This window comes from Poecilia reticulata, chromosome 21 (genome assembly GCF_904066995.2).
Source record: "Poecilia reticulata chromosome 21, P_reticulata-male-v2, whole genome shotgun sequence".
In the NCBI taxonomy this organism is placed as follows: Eukaryota; Metazoa; Chordata; class Actinopteri; order Cyprinodontiformes; family Poeciliidae; genus Poecilia; species Poecilia reticulata.
This window is the reverse complement of record NC_088850.1, coordinates 5082544-5106997: the sequence shown is the minus strand read 5'-3', so window position 1 is coordinate 5106997 and position 24454 is coordinate 5082544. Positions and strand designations below refer to the sequence as shown.

The 24454-nt window shown below is 39.0% G+C and overlaps 1 protein-coding gene across 7 annotated transcripts in view; it reads left to right on the top strand.

The window, feature by feature from the left end:
- The window catches only part of dnmt3aa (DNA (cytosine-5-)-methyltransferase 3 alpha a), a 60235-nt gene that overhangs the window by 10761 nt on the left and 25020 nt on the right, over positions 1-24454 (top strand). For 4 of the 7 annotated variants that reach the window (XM_008397291.3, XM_008397293.3, XM_008397292.3 and 1 more), the window contains exons 3-6: positions 9071-9178; positions 18149-18272; positions 20330-20367; positions 20464-20580. In XM_008397291.3, coding sequence (XP_008395513.1) covers positions 9071-9178; positions 18149-18272; positions 20330-20367; positions 20464-20580 — 387 coding nt within the window. Of the gene's footprint in view, positions 1-9070; positions 9179-16541; positions 16698-18148; positions 18273-20329; positions 20368-20463; positions 20581-24454 lie in introns of those variants that run through there. The other 3 variants (XM_008397296.3, XM_081602185.1, XM_081602184.1) reach the window with 2 other exon arrangements.

The window sequence follows — 24454 nt, the reverse complement described above, 5'->3', positions numbered from 1 at the left end:
AGGTTCCTATAAGGAACCCTGCTCCTGCCTAACTCACCGTGCGTAAACAAACACAGCCGCCATTTTCACCAGTCGTACTTAGCAAAGTAGATATGTAATGCCCAGGTTTTCTTCTCCCTACTCCACTTTCCAAACCAGCAACTGGTGCACTCAGAAGCTCTTTTAAGGACAAGAAAAGGAAACAAAGAAAAAAAGAGCACAAAACAAACTACTAAACTGGAGCGCGAGATAACGCATCGGCTACTACATTGTTTTTCCCTTTAATGTATTGAATATCCATGTTGTAGGACTGCAGGAACAATGACCAGCGAATCAATCGCTGATTAGGACATTTCAGGGAAGACAAGAATGTCAGTGGGTTATGATCTGTAAACACCACAACACTAATGCCACCACTCAAATAAACATCAAAATGTTTCAGTGCCAAGATCAAAGCAAACGTCTCTTTCTCAATTACAGAGTAGTTCAATTGGTGCTTATTGAACTTCTTTGAAAAATAACTCACCGGTCTGCCAATACCCAGATCATCAGTCTGTGTAAGGACAGCTCCGGCTCCCACGTGACTGGCATCCACGTAAAGCTGGAACGGACGGTTAAGACGTGGTGCAGCTAATACGGGAGCAGCACAAAGGAGTCTTTTCACCTGCACAAAAGCCTGTTGACAAAGGGAAGACCATTCAAACTTTACATCTTTACGCAGCAAATTTGTTAGCGGCGCCACCACAGATGAAAAGTTTTGACAAAAACATCTGTAGTATCCTACCAGCCCAAGAAAACGCATCAGTTCCTTTTTTGTAGCTGGAACAGGAAACTGCCCTACTGCCTGAACCTTCGCTGCAACAGGGCGGACCTCACCTTGGCCAACCACACGGCCTAAATAGGTAACAGTTGCCCTTCCAAATTCACATTTGGCCAGGTTAACCGTTAACCTCGCTCCCGCCAAACGAGTGAAAAGCTCCCTGATGCGCTCCACGTGCTCTTCCCACGTATCAGAATACACCACCACGTCGTCCAAGTAGACTGCACACCCAGTCATATCACCAACCACTCTGTTCATTAATCTTTGAAATGTCGCTGGTGCATTTCTCAGGCCAAACGGCATCACCGTGTAAGAAAACAAGCCTGTTGGAGTAATAAATGCAGATACTTCACGTGCGCGTTGTGTCAAAGGCACCTGCCAATAACCCTTCAGGAGGTCAAACTTACTAACAAAGTTAGCAGAACCCACCTGGTCAACACAATCATCCATTCTCGGTAACGGGAAACAATCTGGTTTTGTCACAGCGTTAAGTTTGCGAAAATCCGAGCAGAACCGTAGGGTGTTATCAGGCTTTGGGACCAGAATACATGGAGATGCCCAACTGGACATACTCTGTTCTGCGATCCCATTTCGAAGCATGTAATCTACTTCTGCATCCAAATGCTTACGCTTCTCCAGATTCACTCTGTAAAACCGTTGTTTTATCGGCCTAGCGTCTCCCACCTCCACATCATGTTCGATGAGATGAGTGCGACCTGGCGTGTCTGAAAACAAACAAGGAAATTCACCTATTAAGTCTGCTAACTGTTTAGCATGACCTATAGGTAGGTGAGCCAACAACGTGTCCAATTTAGCCAACGCTTCTGAGTTTTTAAGACGCCCATGAATCAGAGCGCTGTCCAACTCATCTGTACCGCCGTCATTCCTCACAGGTGATACTGCGCTATCCGTGGTGCTGAAAGTCTCGCTGCCCCCATCAAGGCTGTTTACGGCACACACCGGGGTAACGCCATGAGGCTGAAATAAAACGTCATGAGCATAATATGCTTTTAACGTGTTAACATGACACAACTGGCTTTTCTTTCTCCGCTCTGGCATTGATATTAAATAGTTCTGGTCGGAAACCTTCTCCAGGACCGTATATGGACCAGAAAATTTAGCCTGAAAAGGAGAAGTCATGACTGGACACAAAGCTAACACTTGATCACCAGGCAGAAATGAGCGAACCTCAGCACGGCGATCAAACAGACTTTTCATTTTCCTCTGCGCTTCAGTCAGCCTCTCTTTAGCAAGATCCCGCGCCAGATACAAGCGTCTTCTGAAACCATTTACATAATCCAACAAGTTTGTCGGTGGAACGGATTCTTTAAGCCCGTGCGCTACCACAGCCAACGGACCCTTAACGTTGTGCGCAAAAACCAGTTCGTTTGGGCTAAACCCGGTGCTTTCCTGGGTTACCTCCCTGGCGGCCAGCATCAGCCACGGCAAACCTTCCTCCCAGTCGCCCGCCAGTTCTGTACAGTAAGCTCGCAGGAGAGACTTCAGAGACTGGTGGAAGCGCTCTAACGCCCCCTGACTCTCTGGATGATACGCTGTTGCTTTACTGTGTCGGATCCGTAACTGCTTCAAAACCTGACTGAACAAATGTGATGAAAAATTCGTTCCTTGGTCAGATTGTATGACTTTAGGGATGCCAAACACCGAAAAAAACTGAGTGAGCGCACGTACAACTGACCTAGCAGTTATTGACCGTAATGGATAGGCTGCTGGATAACGTGTAGTTTGACATATGACAGTGAGCAGATATAATGACCCAGCCTTTGAGCGAGGTAACGGGCCAACGCAATCAATTATTAAGTGCTCAAACGGCTCAGATGCGGCAACAATTGGGCGTAATGGGAACGGTTTCAAAGTCTGATTGGGTTTAGCAATGAGCTGACAGACATGACACATCTTAATGTAAGACGATACGTCCTTTTTAATACGCGGCCAGAAAAAATGTCTGAGCACCCGGTCATACGTTTTACGTACACCAGAATGGCCAGACTCGTCATGAGCAACTTTGCACACTGCGGAGCGGAGTTTAGTGGGAACCACTATTTGAAATACTGGCTCACCCACAATGTCAGCATGGGGTAACCATTTCCTCACCAACAACGAGTCCTGCAGAAAGTAGCCACATGCACAATCCGTGATTTCACTCAGCGGGCGCACCTGATCGAAGAGATTCTTGAGAGAAGCATCAGCTTGCTGCTCCGCCACGAACTCGCTGCGAGACAGAGACATGGGAAAACTGGACAATGGAAGAGTCATTTTTTTCACACATTTTTCCTCTTTCCCACTCTGAGCACGCGTCATGGCTCGAGTAACTGCGCATGCGGTAAAAACATCCGGGAATTCCCTGTTATTCTCGTCAGTCTGAGAAATGACTCGTTTAATCGGCTCCGACTTAACAAGTCCATCCAACTGCACAGTCTCCGCCCACAAATGTGTCCCAGCTAAACCGTTACCTAAAATCACAGAGACTCCGTCAATCGGCAAAGCAGGGCGCACAGCCAACTGTGCGTCACCCGTAAATAGTTCACAGTCAAGATATACTTTATGTAGTGGAACAAACAAGACGTTTAATCCCATTCCTCGCATCGGAACACAGGCACCTGTCTCAGATTCAACCGAGAACGGCAAAACATCAGCTCTAATGAAAGAGTCAAACGCGCCAGTATCCCTAAGGATCTTAACTGGAACCTTCTCCGTGCTGTTTGGCAGTGACACATACCCATCACGAATAAACGGCAGATAGGAGACGCCTACCTCAGAACGCTGAATGTTCTTCGCGTCCTTTAGATGATTCTGCACCGGTGCAGCCAAACCAACACCTTTAGGAGCAGTCTCAAACCTTTGCATTTCAGCTTTAAGCTGATAACAATCCGCCTTAATGTGTCCGCGTTTGTAACAATAATGACAAACCCGATCATCCCGAACAACCGGACTTTTAAATCGTCTGGCCTCATTTAGCTCAGCGACATCAACCCGATCAATGCGGTACTTGCTTCGCCCAAAAGATTGTCTGAAACCAACCTGATCTGAAAAATCCTTATGCGTCAGAACGTATTCGTCTGCCAACACTGCAGCTTCAGACACGGTCTTAGCTTTCTGCTCATTGATGTAAGTTGCTATGTTTTCCGGCAACCCGTTTTTAAACTCCTCCAGCAAAAGTAGATCGCGGAGCTGATCAAAGTTTTTTACCTCCTGTGCAGCGCACCACCGATCAAACAAAGCGGTTTTTACACGCCCAAATTCCGTGTAACTCTGATTGTCGGATTTTTTAAAGCGGCGAAATTTTTGTCTATATGCCTCGGGTACAAGTTCGTAAGCCTTTTCCACTGCACTCTTCACTTTATCATAATTTAAACTGTCACCAGGTGACATCGAGGCATAGGCTTCCTGTGCTTTACCCGTAAATACGCACTGCAAAAGCAACGGCCAAACATCCTTAGGCCACTTGAGTGTCTTAGCCACACGCTCAAACAAGACAAAATACTTGTCCACATCCGACTCTGAAAACGGTGGAATCAAACGAATGCATTTATTAATGTCAAACTGGGCCCCTGCAAGACCACTGTCCTGATCAGCAGAACCGCGCGCTGAGTCGCGTTTCGCAACTGCCTCCAATTCCAGTTTGCGCATTTCAACTTGATGTTGCAGCTCCAAACGACGCATCTCCAATTCCAATTCCATTTTACGCACTTCAGGGTAAAACGGCCCAACTTCACCCTGTGTGTTTGGTGCGGGAGGTGGCAAAACCTCTTGCTCAACCAATGCGGCGTATAAACGTCCTTTAATAACCCCCTTTTTCTCTTGTTTAACCACAGGCATGTTAAAATGAGCAGCAATGGCTATGAGATCGTTTTTAGTAGTACTATTAAACTTCTCCAAAGAGGGATCAGCTACAAAACTTTCCAGGTCAAACTCCATTTTCAGGACGAAAATTAATCACGTCACAGAAAGAAAAAACGCCAGCTAAGCGCCAACTACAGCGTGAAGTGAAAACAAATTGAAACAAGTGCACAATGGGTCCAAAGTAACCATGTCCCCACTATACTTTACCTGCCTGCCACGACTCACCTGATAAACTGATTCCTGGCTCTTCACGTGGATCGGCGGCGGGTTTATTAAGCACCAAACCAGTAAGAAATTAATCTTACGGACTGCCCCCGAGATCACTGCTCGCACAGTGAACGCTAACCGCAAACCCCCACGACACTATCAAAATAAACAGGTGAAGTCTAAAGCGACAGCACCTCTTAGCCTAGCAGGAGACACAGTCACTAAAATAGAACCAACACTGATGCACAAGCTCAAGAAACATTTCACTCACCTGCATATTGAACCAACCTACCAAATACGCCACAGCTGCCCAAAACAAGCCGGCCAAAAAAAAAACGTGTCACACCCAAATGGTGACGTCAGTGCTCACTCCTACAAACACGAAAAAAGATGAATGACAAAACATCACGCATTCAAACCATCAAGTTTACAAACTGTAGGAATTCTTGCTTTGGACGAGCCCCCATTTGTTACGACTGGCTCAGGGTCGTAACAAAAACATGAAACCATACCATGGTTAAAGTGAAATAAAGTAAATGTTTATTAACAAAAAACAACTATCAAAACAAAAGAAACTCAAAAGTGCAAAAGACGGGGAGCTGGGGCCTGGCAACTACCATTGCCTCTGCAGAATGGACGCTGAGGGCCACAGGCGACAAACCACCAACGACCAGTGACCAACGACCAGCTACGAGCCACCCAGCGCCGCTGAAAGACGGAGACAGCCAGCTTTAAGTATCCTGCACTCCAATCACCCGATCAGGCACACCTGCAAATGGGAGGAGCACAAAGAGGGACAACAAGACCAGCCTACAAGGCCCAGGGCCGTCACAACCTTATAAATAAGAAATAAAGGCTTATGCACTACCAGTTTCTTGTCAAATCTGTTTAGCTACATATTTCAAAGTAACTTAACCTGAAATGTTTAATTTTGCAACTGAAGGCGAAAGTTAAATGAGGGCAGATTTGGTACACTATTTGGCAAGAAACAAGTCGGTTTTGTCTCTTTCTCTTCCTTAACTCCGATTTTAAAAAAAAATTATGTAATGATTAATTAATCAAAATTAACACGTGTTTTGAGATTTTAATCATAATTAAAATCTCAAAACATGCAAGTTTAGAGATTTTATGTGATGGACCACAGAATCATGCATACTTGTAAAATGAATGGTTTACATAAAAAAAAAAAAAAACTAAGTGAATATGTGGTGCATAAGATTTTTTCATATGTGGCCAAAGAGTATTTAAACTTAACACAGCAAAGGGCGCGTACGCATGACAGGATGCAGCAAGACTGAAAATGATGGTATTAAGTATGCCGGGCCAGTCGGTGGCGCTGTGATGCTGACCGAGAGTGGCACAAAAACACCAAACGTCGCTATATTTATTCGTGAGAATGACGCGCCTGTGGGATGGACAGAGAGAGAGAGACGGAGTTTCGATTTCGACTCACGAAATTGAAACTCTGGTATTTTGAAATATATCCACTCTGAAACCCGGTTTAAAAAATGATCATTTCTGCTCTCAAAAGATGCCAAATCCTTGTGGAAGCACAGCCTAAACTACCAAAAACGTTTGTGGATTCACCTAAAATCACCTCTATGCGGACGAGGCCTTAAACAAAAACCTTCTTTCTTCATAAGTTTCCAGTTTGTTGCTAAATCTGCTCTTATTTTTCGCATTTTTCACATCTCGCCTTTTCCACCTCAGCGCTGGAGTCAGCTAATGTTTTTCTCTGGTCTTCTCATATAGTCTGTGCCTGAGGCAGAGATGCATATAACGAGCTGTCAAATCTATATGAAAATCTGCAATAAAATCCACTGCAGGAGCCAAACTCCTGTTGGCCTAAAACACTCACAGAAGTGGCACACATCATCTCCAGCCTGATGGTATTTAATTACACTTTGACTGTTTAACTTAAGGTAGAGCAGGTGCAGCTTGTTTTATTTGGCTCTTTTTCTTGTTCTGTTGGGTCTGGTAAAAACATTGCTCACACTCCTGCTCCTACTGAACCAGGCGGATGAAAGACAGAACATGTGGACTAAATTGGATTTTGATCCACAGTATGTTGTGCACTAAAATCACTTTTTCTTGAAGGAAACCAGTTTTACGGTTCTAGAGAAAAAGGCTTTGTTGGCTGTGATTGTAAATGTGGAAATATTTTTCTACAGTTAAGTAGGTGACCAACAATCAGTGACAGAGTTTTAGCGAAGCTCATATTGGAAATGATAGGAGATTATTAAAACCACTGCCATGCAAATGGTTTCAAAATAGAGATGCGAATCTTTCAGTGTCTCGATTCACAAACCAAATTTTCCATTGAAACAGTTTAGAGATTCTGTTTAAATTCTAAGTGACAAGAGGAAAAGACACTGTGAACAAATACGTTTATCGAAAACAATTCTATAATGGTCCACACTTTGTTAAAACAAAAAATAACTTTGTGCATAAAATTTTGCTTCTTGAAAATTTTGCTACTTGAATTCCCGTATACGGTTAGCTTATCTGTCTTCGTCTTAAATAAAAAAATATCAAACAATTATTCAAAATATATACGGTTGCTGAGTGGACACATAATACGATATACTGTTTACGCGCAAAGACGTTCGACTTAAAAATAGATTTTTGAGCATTTTGAATCGATTCTTTGTAGAATCTATTTTTTTCTGCACCTCTACTGATCACTATTTCTAATTATTATTTAATACTAGCAAGAGAATAAAATACTGTGAAGCAACAACTGTTGCTTTCTTTCAAGTAATGTTAGCAATGATTGCAGTCCTATTTAGTCTTCTTCAGGGTCACGCCAGTGCATGCCCTACTTTCACCTGAATCACTAAAGTTTTCTGTTTGTTTTCCAACCTTTAAAGAAGAGATTAAAACCTAAGTCATTATTTCTTCTGCTCCATCACATCTGTGTCTTTGTATTTCGACATCTTCCAAAGCCAGTAGTTGAACATTTTTCCATCTGTTTTCAATTAATCATGTCTGACTCTCCCAGTTTATAATCTGACGTCGATTTTTAGTTTAATGCTTGAGGTTACAGTGCCAGAACATAGAACATGAACGGGTCACACCTTTTTTGTATTATCTGTTTTATAAGCTAAAACGGTAAAGTGACATCAACATTGTCAAAATCAAGTCTCTTTATTTTGGATTGGACTGAAATGAGAGTCCTTACAAAACAACATCTCTGAGAGTTTGGGCCAAAAGTAGATTATTCTGTCAGCATTTCCACAAGCTAATTACAGATCTTTTTAACCTTTTCTAATTCAATAACGTTTCATTAGTATTTATCTTGAAACAACTGGTTGTGCTTTGATACCAACTTTAACTCTAATAAAATGCTTCCTGTCTGCTTAAATCAAATCAGACTAAACCAAATCAATTCATTCTCATATAAATATATCGCTAATAGAGATGTTCATGGATAGAATAGAAGTAGCGTTTATTGTTGCAAAATGTAATGGTAGTATTGTGATAACAATAAAAGTGACGATAGGAACTATTTATTACTTACTTTTTAGATAACTGTATGACTGACTGCATGACACTACAATTATAGCCAAACACACACAAATAATACTTTGTAAAATCCACTCAGTGCTCTTCTTTATGACACAAATCACGTAAAGAAATGGGATTTGTATCAGAAAACTCCACACAGTTACTGCGTTTAACCATATGTTCAAATTTATTGATATTTGTTGATGCTCTCATTGAACAATAAAGACAATACTGACAGTTTTAGGGGGGTTTAAACATCATTAATTCGAATTTATCTTCACAATGATAATTGAAAACTTATCATAAGAAATATATCACCATAAATGATAAACGATACGACATGATGTGATTTTTGTTTGGGTTTTCTTGGAAAGTGAAATTCACAATGTGTTTTTTACCTAAATAAACTTTGATTTTCAGTCTCCAGATGTAAAATTCACAGCTTTTTCCTTTTGATTGTTTCCATTGTTTGTTTCAGTGAGTTCAATCTAACCATATGCTTAAATACTTTTATTTTTCAAAAGCAGAAGTGTCATAAAATGTCTAAATTCTTGCTTTGCTTGCTCTATTTTCCCCCTGAGTGTTTTGGCTTTGAATGGTTGTTGTTTCAATGCGGTCTCTCTGAAGACAGCAGTTATGAATTCATATAAAGTCCCTTCTTTGCGTGTGATGTGGGCTCTCTCTGTGTCTGCACAGAGTGAAGACGGAGCAGATCAGGACAGTCCGGAGGAGGGAACGCCAGCGAGTCCGCACAATAAGCGCAGAGTCGGCCGGCCCAGCAGGAAACGCAAGCAGCTGCTTCCTGTGAGTAAACCTGGTCACTGTTTTCAGCATGATGGATTACTTTTTCATTTTTTTAAAATTCTTTAACCAATGTGCAAAAATGCTAAATGCACAGGAGTCCAGACTCACACTTTCAGTCCTCATTAATTATGTTTGACTGCTGCAATCTCCTCCTCACTGGGGATTGTGCGTGTTGCTTCTTTTTGCATTTTTGTCATCAGTTTATCTAAGAACGGGGATTCCCCTGTGCATCGAGTGGTTGCAGTTGCACGCAGTATGTGAACTCTTTATGCACATGTAACTACAACACTGTGGCATCGTCATTAGCATTATAATCAGCAAGGCTCCAACTGTCACATTTTCCACTTGCCCACTTAAAGTCACAGTGAAACTGAAGTTAAAAGCATCTTGGGAAGCTGACATGTGATTAATCTGCAAGTCAGGCGTTAAAAAGCTGACATTAAATGCTTTGTGATGTTGAAGCCTAGAGAGTTAAAGGCACGGTAATCTTTCTGTCAGTCAAGTTTCAAGCACTAATAAGCATGCTAATTTGAATTAAACTCAGCTTACTCTCTAAATTGTGCTTTTATTTTGAATGATTAAACATACTTATTGATTTACAAAAGCAAACAGCTTTAGGTTTTGGGTAACTGGGAAATTTTGGGGAAATTTCACATTCAGTTTTCAGAGGAACAAAGTAAATTTACTCGAGTACTGTACTTTAAGGGGCAGTATTATGTAAAAAAAAGTCTTTTATGAGCTTAACATTGTGTAATAATGTTTTAAAACCTTGTCAAAAACATACTTGGAGTGCTGCCTTGTTTCTTTCATGCATGTTTAAGAAATGCATTAATCTCCATGACAACCACATAGCCTTGCAAAACACCTGGATGAACCTAGCGCGCCTTTAAGACGTAGCTCCTCCTTGGAGCTGCAGTTTCCAAGCGTAAGAGGTCCCGCCTCACAGAGCAGCCCTCCCACAGGACTCCCCCGCTCAGCTCCTTCAGACTAGCCACTAGCAATTAGCAAACACCTGATGGAACTGTCCTTCTGCTGAGCTCATTATAGGAGCTACTTCCCAGTGCAGTGCTAGTAAAAATGTTGTTAGAGTTAACAGTAGAAATGTTGTGATGACTACCTGAAGGCGGAGTTTCAGAAAGAGCAGGAGGTTTTAAAGATACGGAGATCCAACATAACTCCAGCCTCTATTGTAGCGTCTATTCTATGCGCCTTATAATGTGGTGCGCCTTATATATGAAAAAAGTTTTAAAATAGGCCATTCATTGAAGGTGCGCCTTATAATCCGGTGCGCCTTATAGTGCGGAAAATACGTTAGTTTTTTTTTTAACTCAATGGTTTCGCTAACTACTTTTCTGTGAAGGTGTTACTCATTACTTCTGTTGGCTGTTTTTTTGTGTCAGTATTGTTCCATCGTCAGTCAATCAATAAATCAATCAAGTTTATTTGTACAGCACATTTTAGCAATGCGCCAGTTCAAAGTGCTTTACATTGTGAAGACATAAAAAATGTCGTCACGCTGTAAAATTTCACACTACACCCCAACATGGTAGGTGGCGACATGCCACTTTGAAATCTACCAGTTTTATAAACACAGTTTACTTTGAATTATTTCACTTACTGATTTATCTAAGTGTATTAGATAATTGTGAGTATTTCTCACAATTATCAACAATGATAATGTATCTAGAAAATAGATGAATAGTAATGCACAACTCTATTTCAACTGTATTATCATTTCTGAGAAATCATGAACTGTGTTGCTTCATTTTTAAATACCTTATCAATTATAAAATACCTAGAAAATCTCCTTCTCAGAGTTTTTACATAAATCTGATCACGTTTGCAGCATTTTAAACAAAATAATAACATAACAAAATAATCACAACAACATCACCATCATTTGAAACTCACCTCCTCACATTCACTATGGAAAATAAGTTTCTGTTTTTCTGCTGTTTGTTTGGAACAACCCATTCAGTTCCTCAGTTGCTGCATGTTTGCTTCGTCTTCTTCTTCTTATTATTTTATGGAGGTCGGCGGCACACTAATTGGTGAATTACTGCCACCTGCTGACCAGGAGTAATACTGAAGTGTTTTACATGGATCTCAACTTCAAATTGTGAAATATTTTCAATATAGAAGTAAGTACTTCAGCCCATTGGCAGAAGTATTTTTTCTTTTCAGTAAGTAATATTTAAGTAACTGTGTTCGATTCTAACTGTTCAACAGACTTTTAAGTGTCCTAAGTTTTTTTTAATGCGCATTTATATCAGGAATAATCTAGTTTTGTATTGCAATAGGAGAAATTGAAAATACCTAAGAATATCATGAAACTATTTTCATTTTAGCTTATCAAAGCTATTATTTTTTAAGCGAACCACTGATCCACAACAAGAGAAGATATGCAGCAGTGATAAACCTTCAACGACTAATCCAGGAAGTTACAGAAAAAGTAGAACGATCCTAAAACGCTGCAGGCCTCACTTGTCTCAGCTAAGGTTGGTGTTCATGATTCAACAATAAGACGGAGAGGATAAGCAAAAATGTTCAGAAGCAAGAAAGCAAAGAAAAGCTGCTGATCAAAAATAAGATAAAGGCTTTTCTCACATTCTCCAAAAACCATCCTGATCATCTGCAAGACTTTTCTGAAAATATTCTGTGGACTAATGAGACAAACTTTTTGGACAGTGTCCTCTCTGTTAGAAAATCCTGGAGAGAAATGTCTGGCATATACAAAGTGGCCTATTCCAAGTCTGACCTAAGATGCTCCTGAGCAGCCCACTAGCTTTTTTTTCTTTAATAAATGAAATCATCATTTGAAAACTGCAATAAAAGCTTATTTAATATCCAGAAATATGTAAATTTGAATGAAATTTCAATCTTTCATGCCTTTGGTAAGGCACAGACCCACCAGTGGATAGGAAGGTTTGTTTAGCGCATTAACTCTTTCGAAAAAGCCCAAAAACACCTCAAGCGAGTGTAAAAACATTTTTCCAAAATTGAGAAAGTTATTTTGAATTTTATTGCTTCCATCAACTTTTTGTTCAATGTACATTAATAAATTGTTGATGGAAACACGGCTACTGTGACATTTGTGGTTGGGATTCATAACACATCAGCATCAGCATTGGTTTCTGCTGCTGTTAGTCATTTATTAACATATCTGTATTTGTGAGTAAAACTGGGTCGATGTTAAGAACCAATGTTTATTTCCATTTTGTTGCCACTTGTGTTTTTACTGGTGAATGCTTCCATGTTCCTAAAAAAAGCTTAAAGAAATAACATGTAATGATTCCAGATTAGTGCTTAAATAGTTGAGGAGTCACCACAATCACATGTCCTCACTCATAAGCTATTATTTATGCATTTTGTGCCAATTATATAACATTTTATTAGATTATCTTGATATAGTTTGGTTATTAACTGACAACCTTCCAATTACTAATTGTGAAACGTGTTTCAGAGTTGTTGTGTTCTTGTTATGTGTATGTTTGTTGTGTTTATTCAGTCGCACTGTTTTCGGCAGTTCCTCTCGTCCGTATTTCTGTCTCTTTGTGGCTTTGAGTTGACCAACTTGTTCAGCAGAAGCTGCATGTCAGCGTAGATCAAACAATCCCAGACAGAAGGAACGAACAACACCACAAAAGAGCATGTGTGTTTTTCCAAAAATATGTGTGTGTGTGTGTGCGTGCGTGCGTGCGTGTGTGTGAGAGGGCAGGTTTGATCATGCTTTGATGTCTGAGCCCTGACAAGGCGGGCAGGATTAATGTGAGTCTTGTCACACACGCGCACACACACACGCGCGCACACACACAGCACGAACAGGACTGCAGTTAAAACAAACATGTGAGAAATAAGTCTCCACATCTTGACCAGTACCTTTCCACTGGCATTCTCTGTAATAACACCATCAATCATAGAGGTAAATATCACTTGTACAAGCAGAATTATGTATACAAGTTTTTAGTGTTTCTTTGTCTGCAACTATGTGTGTATATGCATATAACGAGAAACACTTTTGTGGTTTTTACTTCAGAAAGGTTTAAAATACAGTAGTAATTAACTGCCATATAACTTTTTTAGAGATTTTAATCAAAAACCTTCACAGTTAGGTGTAAAAAGTAGGGAGAGGAGCCAAAAAATATACTCAAGGAAGAGTAGCACTACTTCTGTCTTATAAAGATTGAAACACCGGAGGTGTATTGTGACCTTATGACAACTCCAACATAAAAATTAATTAAAAAAATTATTAGCCAAGCTTTTTTCACATTAAAACAGCTCTTTTCTCGTGATTTTAAGATATGCTTCCAGTTAAATTACATCTTTTGTCTGCTAATATTATGACTATGTTCTCGTAATTAAGCAAAACGTCTTGTAGCCTGGCAGTAATACTTTGGCATTCAACTCAGAGAAGGGATGATTGATATTATCAGTTATTTGGAATTAATTTTTAGGGAATAAAAGCAATAAAAAAATTATCACATTTTTTTTCTGTGCAAAACCAAATTAGCCTCTCTAGAATTGTCTTTAGGTGAGTGTGCGCTTGATTTCTTGTCCTGTTACTCTGTGATGAAATGTTGACGGATGGATGGATTTTGGCCTGTTTTCCTCTTTAATAGTGAAAATGGTATACAGTAATTCCACATTATTATTCAATATAAATTGATTTGAAGCTAAAACAATAACAGCAACACTTCTGCCTCACATTTTCCCTTTGTAAAGATGCAGTTTCATTTTAACAGTTTTTATGAGGATGTGCTTCATGGTGCAATTGGACTTAATAGTGTTGTAAAAAGAGGAATTTGTCATTTAGTCTAAATTAGACGTGTTTAAAGCCTGAGTCATGCAGAACAGCCCCTCTGAACGCCATCAAAAGAATTGTTCAGTTGCTTGTTATGTGACTATTTAGGAGCTCAGACATATTTTTCTACAGTCAGAAACTATGAAGCATCTGAAGACAGAACATTTCTGTAGTAATTATTGTATGAATGTGTCAGCCAGCAGTAATTAGACATCCCACTTGTCTATTGAGCCAACATATTATAATTATTATCCAATAGGCAGTCAGGAACTAACTCTGAGACAAGCCTTGCTTCTTAAAGAATGCAGTGGTTACATGGTAACTTGGAGATCTATGTACTTACATTCAGCTGGTTGTTATGCTATTTTCTTGGTCTTTGAACCAGTTGAATATATTTGGAAGACGACCAAGCTAGAGATTGATATTAAACATAAATACGATTAAATTATTTGCACCAATTAAAACAGATACATTTCCAAAAACTATTACCAGTGTTTAATGACCGTAAAGGGGACAATAAAGGAAGTCAATCTTTATTTTTGCCTTTGGAAATAGCCTTTGAAGCATTTTTCAAGTCATCTTCCTGTCTGTACTGTAAATGGTCTAGGGAACTTCCCCAGTGGTTTTAGTATTTCAGACTTTGTGGCTACATCCATTTTTAATGTTCAGCCCATAATTAATGTCCCAGTAATGTCTAGTACAACTCCACCAATCTGTCCCTTAGTAGAGATAATCATCTGCACATTTTCAATGTATAATTGAAAAATATTTTTTTAATGATTTGTTTAATAACCTTAAAAAAAAACAAACAGCTGCATTAGCTTGTAAAAAAAGCAGGAGATAGTTAGCTGCTTTAGCTCATGTAGTTTTTAGTAATAATACATTTTCATAAGAATTAAGCAAACAAGACGGGATCTAATACTTAAAAAGTGAAACATAACGTTAAATTGGATTATTACTGAGACTTGGGAAAACAGATAAAACGTTTGTTGCTTTTTATATATATATAAAAAAAGCTGAGCAAAACAAACCTAAAAATATTAAAGAAATACAATGCTTTGATAAATTTTGTCAGTGGATAAATAAAACATATTTGTATTTTAAAGGAGTTTTCACATTTTTGGTTGAGGCTACCAAGTTTTTATTTAAAATATTCTGACATTTTGAAGTGTTTCATGGCAACATGCACTCTAACAAGCTTCCTGGAGTTTTTGGAAGTGAAGCAGGTAAATAGCATCACAGATCTTCCACCATATTTAGCAGTTTGTATGAGGTCTGTTATATTTTACACCAGATGCAGAGTTTGGCAGTGTGTGTTGGCGAAAAGCTTTTAACAAATCACACGTTTAAGCTTGTTTTGCCCCTCAATTAATTGGTTGCTGCAGAGGTAGCTTCTAAAGGTTGCTATGGAGACCTGATGACACCAAGATGTCAGTATTTTTATTTGCTTCAAATTTTCATTTAGCCTCTTTCCATCCACCTCTCTGTTTTGTGGCAAGAAAAACATGGCCGCTCATCTAAGTTTGTCTATTGCAGCTCTATTCATTTCACCAACACATCTAACTTAAAAACCATTTTCTTTTTTTTTCCTACTTTGAAGAGTGGCGACATAATATTTATACCCAACTGAAACAGGAAGTTATTCAGTACTAATCTAAAGTTCATAGAGTTTCTAGGCAGTAAAAAATGTTACATTTATTTTGTAGTAATTGTTTTGTAGAAATCCTGAGAGATTATGCTGCTCCAATTAAAGGTTTATTTTAATCCTTTTTGATGACATTTTCTGCCATTTGTGGTGAGATATACATTCCAACAAGACACCCCTTTAATCTTTAGCAGTTACTTTTAATTAAAATGACTGAAACACCTCTGCTTATCATAGTCAGAATGGGAACAGCTACAACACATTTTGGCTCGTATTTACACGTCTTTATGTTGTGGTTTTTGCAACCATGTGTACAACAATTAACCCCTCAGTTGCTGATTTATCACTTTATTTTCAGTTCACTGTTTTATTGTTTGCTACATCTTGCTCTGTGCTCTGCCTCCCATTAGGTTGAATTAATCAGAGTTTAATTTAACCTAATACCGCCCGTCGTTTTTATGCTTTATTGTACGAAGAGTTAAATTTAGTGTCTGTCAGCGGTGAAAAAGAGTTGGTACTTTCCACCCTGTCTGTGACTCTACAACAGACAGCTTTAGATTCTGAGAAAAGAGGAAGTAAAGGTCATTGATGAGGTATTAAATACTGAAACAAGAGAAATAACTTTACTTTCCAATGGAAAACTGCTGTAATATGTGATCTGATGAACCAGAGCTATCATTGTGGTGAATGCTTGCTCATTTCTGTGTCAACCATCATACCTAAGCTGCATTAAGCAATATTCTGCAGTAGTTTCGTTAAATCAAATGATTCCCAGACACAGTCGTCTGCTGACACATTCGGGTAATAGTTTTAGTTCACCTTTGCAAAAATGAAGCGCAACTTGTGCACCTGCAGCAGTCAGCTCACTCATTTTGACTGTGCACTTCCTGTTCAGCACTAAGTGGCACATAGCACATGCGAAGTGGCTGAAGATCGTCGAGTTCGTGTAAATTAAAACAAATCCAGATATTTTTCTCGGGAGTTTTGTGGACCAAACCAGAGCTGAAATGAGTTTACATTCGACACATGGCCAAAAAGATGACTGCAAGCCCAGATTCCTCTGTTTCTGCTGAGTAAGTAGTGAGTTGTTTGCCTAAAAGTTAGCTGTAGACACTTTTACAGTGATGTCTTAAATTGCTTAATGCAGCTTTAAAATGATTTTGGTGCTAAAACCATGCTAATGCCACGTGCTCATGTCTAGGCCACGTGTTTGTACTTCATATGCAGAAGATAGACAATGCTTCACTCATCTGGTTTACTCATTCCAGGCTTGTTTTCTGCATAAATTTTTAATCATCTAAGCTAAATGTATTTGTTTTACATAGCATGTTTTTACTTATTTCAGCCACGTGGTTGGATTTGTTTGATTTATGTAGTTTTTTAATTTTTATCTGAAAGCTAAAGCTCTTTTTCGGGTTTCTCCATTATCATTTTATCTGTTTATTTCTATTTTGCCGGTTCTAAACTGTTATTCTGAGTTATTGTACGTTTGTTGGTGTATTTGAATCTTGAACACGCAGTGTTTTTTTTTTGTCGTAACATAGCCAGAGTTCTGATTTGCTGTCTGTCAGGAAGAATAAAACTAATTGGGTGTACCGGAGACATAAAAACTCCGTGCCGCCTTTTAGTACTGGATCCTGCATTAACTTTTACAGCTGACACAGCAGAAAATAAGTGGCCCAATACTGTCTGTTAGTATTAGACATACCTGAATCAGTGATGCATAATAAGCTTGAATTTATGCGGGATAATTTAGGGTTTGAAAGTGAAATGTACCTTCACAGCCAACATGTTTCTGTTTGAGTATCAGAGTGAAAAGTGTGCTGGTGTGGTTCAGTCTGTCCTGAGGCTCTTTCGGTCACCTTTCCTGTTCTCTCCATTTTACAGGCATCCTCAGCTGTTCATTACAGCCTTTGTATGCTTGTTAGCACAAGCTGATGTTGCTGTGGCCTTTGAGCTTCACATTCGTCCCGTTTTCCTCTCTTTTAACTTCCCACCCATAAAACCTGTTAGCAGCACACACATATAAAACCCCCCGCTGTTTTTTTTTTAGAGCTTAAACAGAGAAAGTTTAGCAACATTGATGAATAGGCCTAATTAGGATAGCTTGGGTTTACTAGTCAGGTATTTTCCAGCTTTTCTTTTTTTACTTAATGTTTCTAACTTTTAAACCAAATAACTTTTTATCTTCTCAGCAGTTTGTATAAATTATCAACCCCCCTCAGATGTGCTTGTTAATTATCAACACTGGTAATAACTTCAACACTACCCACTTCTTATCCAGTACACTGTGTGCTTGTGCTAATGGGAGCCCTGCTGGAAATACCTACTCAGTGTTGCGCTAATGAGGTTAGACTAATTGGTATGTGCAGGTACTGCAGTAGCTCTACTGTAGTTTATTTGACTGTATAAAACCTGCACATGTGCATGTATGATTTCTGTAAATGCGTGCCCTTTAAATTGTCTAGACAGGGGTAGAGAGGCAATTTTGTCTGACCTAAACTTTGCGCTGTCTGATTCTCAGGAGATGGCGACCTCTGACCCCTGTGCAAATGCCCCCCCCACTCCGCCAGAGGAGCCGGAGCCAAACCCTTCCTCACAGAAGAAACGAAGGCGCCGAAAACTAGAGCAATCTGAAAGGAATAAAGGTATATTTATATTTTATAGTGATTTAGAGTCAAAATATTTACCTTTTCTGCATTTTTATGGTTTTTGCTATTTTGTGAAGATAGTTTTAATGTCTTACAGAGATAGAGTAGGTAAATACAAATGCAGGACAGGGGAAAAAAGATTATCCAAACCAACCCTCACCTCTTTGTGAATCAGTAATTGCTCTATAAACTGGTTGTTCCACCTTTACTGACGACAACTTCCATCAGCCTTTATGGTAACAAGCAATTACTCTTTTATATCGCTGTGGAGGAATTTAGGTCCACTCTTCTTTTCAGCCATTTTGGAGGGATTTCAAGTGAGAACACTCTGTTTAAGATCATGTCACAACATCACCAACGAGTTGAAGGTGTGCTGTGGATCATTATCCTGCTGCATAGCCCAATCACACACGAGTTTATATATAGAGATTCTACTTAATGATTTTTTTTTGCTAGCAAGCAAAAACTTACATCAAAGCATACCGTTCTGAAGAAGCCAACCAGTCCCAGATCATTTCACTATCTCTGTCTCTGTTGCGCAGTAATTTTGTGTATAATTTAAAAGTGATTTTTTTTAGACTTACCTGTTCCTATTGCTTTGCGAAGAGAATCCGTTCTATTTTATTGATAGAAGAATACTCATACCGCTAAAACTCCACTCTAAAGACTACAGTTCCGAAACAGCGCAGAAAACTGACATCATCGTTCACAACTTCTCTTCTACTGAAGAAATCCTATTCAGGAGAGCAAAACCAAATGGAGGGGTGCAGAGTGATTAGAATGGAATAGCATAGAAACCCACCCAACCTCATAGCATTCTGCTAAAAAGTCTTCTCACAATGTCTAGCCTGTGTCATGAGGTGACAGAAGTCTCTGGTTTAACTGTGTTAGTGCTAGTGGTTCGGGGTGTTTCACTGGGACATTGCCAGAAAGCATTGGTCCCCACACTGGCACCCAGTGGGAACACTAAATGACGCGAGAAGGCGGCTGTACAGTCAACTTCTCCTATGACATTCTGACTGATACAGAAGTAAATACCTCGTTTCAAAAACAGATTCTTAATCTATGAGTACATGCATCAGTAATGAGTAGCAGAACAACTGTGTTTTGCCACTCACAAAATGGCCTCCTCATGGCATTTTCTGTAAATGATCTCATTTGTATCCGGAACACCGTAAATAACTGTGTTAACCGTTTACGAGCACCATCAGTTCACTGCAGTGGACTATGCCAGTGGAAAAGCTGTTTAATGTTTTAGAATGAAGCAACCTTTAAAAGTATTTTGCGTCCAGAGCTACATGTGCCTTAACTTGAATGGAAACTTTGGTATACGGGCTAAAATTGACATTTTGCATATTTTTGTACTTCCATTTGGCCGAACTTCTGTTTTTGGACAATAAATTAATATTTTTTGGTGTCTGGAAAATGAGCTGTTTCAAAAACCTCCAGAATGCAACGTCACAAATCAGCAAGCACTGCCCCATAACATTTGATCAGTTGGTTTTACCACTATATTTTCTGTATAATGGCTGCTGGAAAAGACAAGTGTTTTATTGTTGGCTTACCATCCAGAAACCACTTGTTGCATTCTTGTTGGTTGTGTAGGAGGTGCAACTTCTGCTTTTCGAAGATGCACAGTTGTATAATTGCACATCTTTTTGCAAACATTTTCATCTGCGAGTGCGAACGTTGAGTTGGGGGCGTGGCCAGCAGGAGCTTATTTGGATTTAAAGTGACAGAGGCCCTAAAACAGCTTATTCTGAAATAAGATCAAAATAAGCAGAATTGAGCAGACTAAAATCTCATTATCTAAGAATGATTTTGTGCAAAAAAAGTCATGATTTTGTTTTGTATCGCCCATAAACCAATCCTAACCTGTTAAGGAATCATAACAAGTAACCTTTAAGATGTACTTAACACTGGCATGTTTCAAGTCCCTGTGATTTTAAATTATAGCAGCTTTGACAGAATGATGAAAACCATGACTTTCCGTCCTCATGAAACTTCTTGTTAAAACTAGACTAACAGCCCATTTCCTTTTTCCTCTGCTGCAGACGAACCAGATGAGAGAAACTGCGACTCCCCGAGAGAGGTGAAAAAACTAGTAGCTGCATCACGTTTGCTTATTTCTTATTTGTACATGTGAAAATGAGTCTGACGGCTGTGGTGTTTGTTTGTGGGTCCACAGGGAGAGACAGGGAGGCTCCGGAGGAGGCCGGTACCCAGAGTGACTTTCCAGGCTGGGGATCCGTACTACATCAGCAGGAGGCAGAAGGAAGAATGGCTCAGCCGCTGGAAGATGGAGGTGGGAGACAAACAAGTCCATGTCTGTGTGAAGATTTTGTAAAAAAAAAAAAAAAAAAAAAATGATTCATCCTACTTGAACCATTTCAGATTTTGCCACATTACAAAAATAAATTTCAATGTATTTTTATATACAAGCTGCTTCTACAAAGTATTGACTTCTGTGGGCTGAATACAAACTGCACACCACATGTTACCATGTATCGTTTTCCTTCGACTTTGTTTTGCTCTATCAAATAAAAACATAATACTTCTGCAATGTACTGTATACCTACTCTGGAGTATTTAGCAGAGTAGACAAAAATACAGTCTGATTTTACAGGATATGATTGCATCGGATATTAGCTGTGTGTTTGTTTGTTTTTTTGCACTGCTGAGTGGCCGAGTGAAAGGGAAATCCCTCAGCTGTAAATAAATAAACTGCATGCCAGGCAATATCACAATGAGTGTAATTATAATTCAGTTTGTGCTAACTCTGATTTATGTTTACTTTAGAAATAAAACAAGACAACAAACTTAAAACTTCAATATTTTTGTGTTGTTTTTTTTTTATAAACTTCTGTAGTTAGCCACTTAATTTCATTGCCCTGCCTCTGCTTCAACCACCTTAAAACTATGGTGTCCCTTTCTGCTGCTGTTCTTATTCTGTTTTAGCAGCTGCACCATCTGGCATCCACCTGTAAGCGCAGAGTCTTTAAGTCTCTAAGGGGGAGGTATAAAACCCCTACCCGCTGCTTTGTTCTGAATATATTAATTTCTTGTGGAGCAACAAGGTCAGGCCCTAGATTTACATCATAAATGATGCAAATAGACTGCCTACACATAATTTGCTCCACGCGTTTGCTCTATTCCTACAGATCTGAAACAGAGGGTATCAGACAGACTTTAAGTTGGAAAAAAAGTCTCCTTAATAAAGAGAAAGTGACATCAAAGCAGCTGTGATTAATGGTACAGATAAACTCAGAAATATGGCGGTCTGTCTTCAATATGCTGCCTAAACCTACAACCATATAAAATTTGCTCTTTTCACTCCACACTCCATTTTAATATGTATATTTTGTGATGAGATTTATTTATTTCTTTGATTCTATAGGCATTCTTTAATCTAAAAAGTTTCTTTTCATGAGGTTAATGTATACACTTTCAAATAAGTTATATCATTACCGGATGTTCTGCAATTTTACATCAACAAAAAACATTTAAAATGTCTGCTAATTTGTTTCTGATGAGTCTTTCTTCCTCCATCTCAAAGTTAACTGGGTCTCAAAAACCCAGTTAACTACAAAAATACATAAATAAAAACAGCTTTGTCATTTATTTACTTAATTAACAAGACACTCTTTTACCATCCTGGCTGAGGAGCTAGGCTAATGTTAGCTAGCTTCCTGTTTTGATATGCCTTGTTGATAATTGAGTTTGGGGGCTGCACAGTGGTGCAGTTGGTACTGTAGATCTGTTGCCTTGCAGCAAGAAGGTTCTGGGTTCGATTCCCGGCCCCGGTCTTTCTGCATGGAGTTTGCATGTTCTCCCTGTGAATGCATGGGTTTTCTCCGGGTACTCCGGTTTCCTCCCACAGTCCAAAAACATGACTGTCAGGTTAATTGGTCTCTCCAAATTGTCCCTAGGTGTGAGTGTGTGTGTGCATAGTTGTTTGTCTCTGTGTTGCCCTGCGACTGGCGACCTGTCCAGGGTGACCCCGCCTCTCACCTGGAACGTTAGCTGGAGAGGCACCAGCAAACCCTCCTGACCCCACTGAGGGACAAGGGTGTAAATAAAATGGATGGATGGATAATTGAGTTTGATGCATGTTTTAAGGTCCATTTAATTGTGTTTGGACAAGATCCTGTGCTTTACTCAGGTCACTCCATTAAGTATCTGACTAAGGTGTGAAGTGGCTTTATCTAGAGTTTACAGGATTGCTGTTACAATATTTTGAAAAATTAGTTCAATTATTTAAAACAATGTGAAAATAAGGCTTTTTTGTTAACAGTCTTATTTCTAGACTATTTTTATTTTCTATCTTCATGTTAATTGTTCCTTTTGTGCGGAAACTTTATTTTTAGCAACATCTAATTGAAGAGTTTGGTTGTTTACTCTGAAATTTAGCAGTTCGTTTGAAAGTTGCAGTATTTGCTTTAAGAAAACTTCTCTAAGCTGCTATTTTTACTCCTAAAACTGCTGACTATGCTAAAACATTATTAGATTTTTGTTGCCAATTTTTGATTACTGCTATTTAATAAGTTCTTTGTTTATGGCCAAATTACATTTTTATTTTTAATGCCTGCTCTTTTGTCCAAGGTGGGACAATTTTATAGCAGATGGTGTGATTTTAACTAGTCTCTTCAAAATAGAGAAGCAAAACATAGATATTAGAGATCATATTTTCAACCCTTCACTTTGCGTTACAAGTTTAAAATTATACAGTTTTAGATAATAGAATAATAACAAATTGCTTTGATCACTTGGTGTCTTGTCACTTTTCATAAATTTAGGAAGTTTTCCAAATATTGCTTCTTATTTAGTGTACAGTTTCTGAGTTTCCTACAAAAACAATGCCATGGAAAGCGCTTTACCCTCTTATTATTTTATTTTTTTCTGATACCCAAAATGAAAGGATTTGGGGTGACCTAGTCAAAATCTGAATTTAAATAATAAACTGAAACAGGCTATTAATTCTCAAAGATATGGTTGAATTAAAACGGTTTTGCAGAGGAAAGTAGGCCAAAACCCCTGCACTACTATTTAAGAAATTCATTACGAGTTATTGCAAAGGTTGTTGTTTCCAAGGGTGGCAGAGCCAGTTATTAAGTTTAAGAACAAATTACTTTTTCATCTAGGACATGCTGTTTTTGGTTAGCTTTTCTCCCTCAATAATGTCCTGCAGGAAAGTGATGAATTCAAAATTAAACTTGACATAATGGCTCAACTATTAAAGCTAAAACGAGAATATGCAAACAGAACTGGAAGCAAAAGCATCTGAGACAGATCAGTTTATTTATGTGGAGCGAAATTACAATAAATGTCATATAAAGGCAGTTTGAAAGATCGTTTGGTCCAGTTTATTTCCAGATATGTAGATCTCAACAAACTGTAAAACAAAACAATCAAAAGTTTTACTAGAAAAATATGTTTTTAACAAAAATTGAAAGGTTTCTCTTGCATACATTTGTTAAAGCTTGAAATCTGTCGCCACGGCACTCCAAGCGTGTTTTACTAACAGAGGAAACATTGGAGAAGTTTGTGTATGGGAGGAAATGTCAGCAGATGTAAGAATGCGAGTATATATTGGTGGCTTCAGCGGAAAAAAGAGAGTTCCTGAAAGAGGCTGTATGGGTGTGTGGTTATAAGGGGGGTAGAGAAAGTCATTGAGGCAGATTGAGACTCAAAGATATGAAAGTGTGTGAGAGGAAGAGATGGAGACTGACTACTGTGACTGAAACCACAAATGTTTTTGCTGTTTCCTCTGTCTCTTGTTTGACCCTGTCCTCCTTCTGGAAGGGCATAACACTGTAAAGACCCGGCAGCATTAGTTGCACTTAGAAATAGGAGTCTAAAACACATAACTCTCTAAAGCTAGTGGGATGTACATATGGAAAAACAGACTCTAGTGGGTTAAATTGACACCAGCTGGTGTTCAAATCACATACTGTTACGAGCTCATGTGACAGATGGAGCGAAAGAAAGAAAGAGAAAAGTAGAGCATGTGGGACTTCCTGTCAATGCCATGTTTGCCTCTCTGACTCATCATCAGAGCTGTGAACGAAATCCAAGAAGCAGCGCTGCAAAGTTACCCATTTTCCTAATAGAAGAATATTAAAGCAGTGATTGTTTTGTTTTTTTGGGTTTTTTTTTTAACTGATGCAGTTAAGATGCCT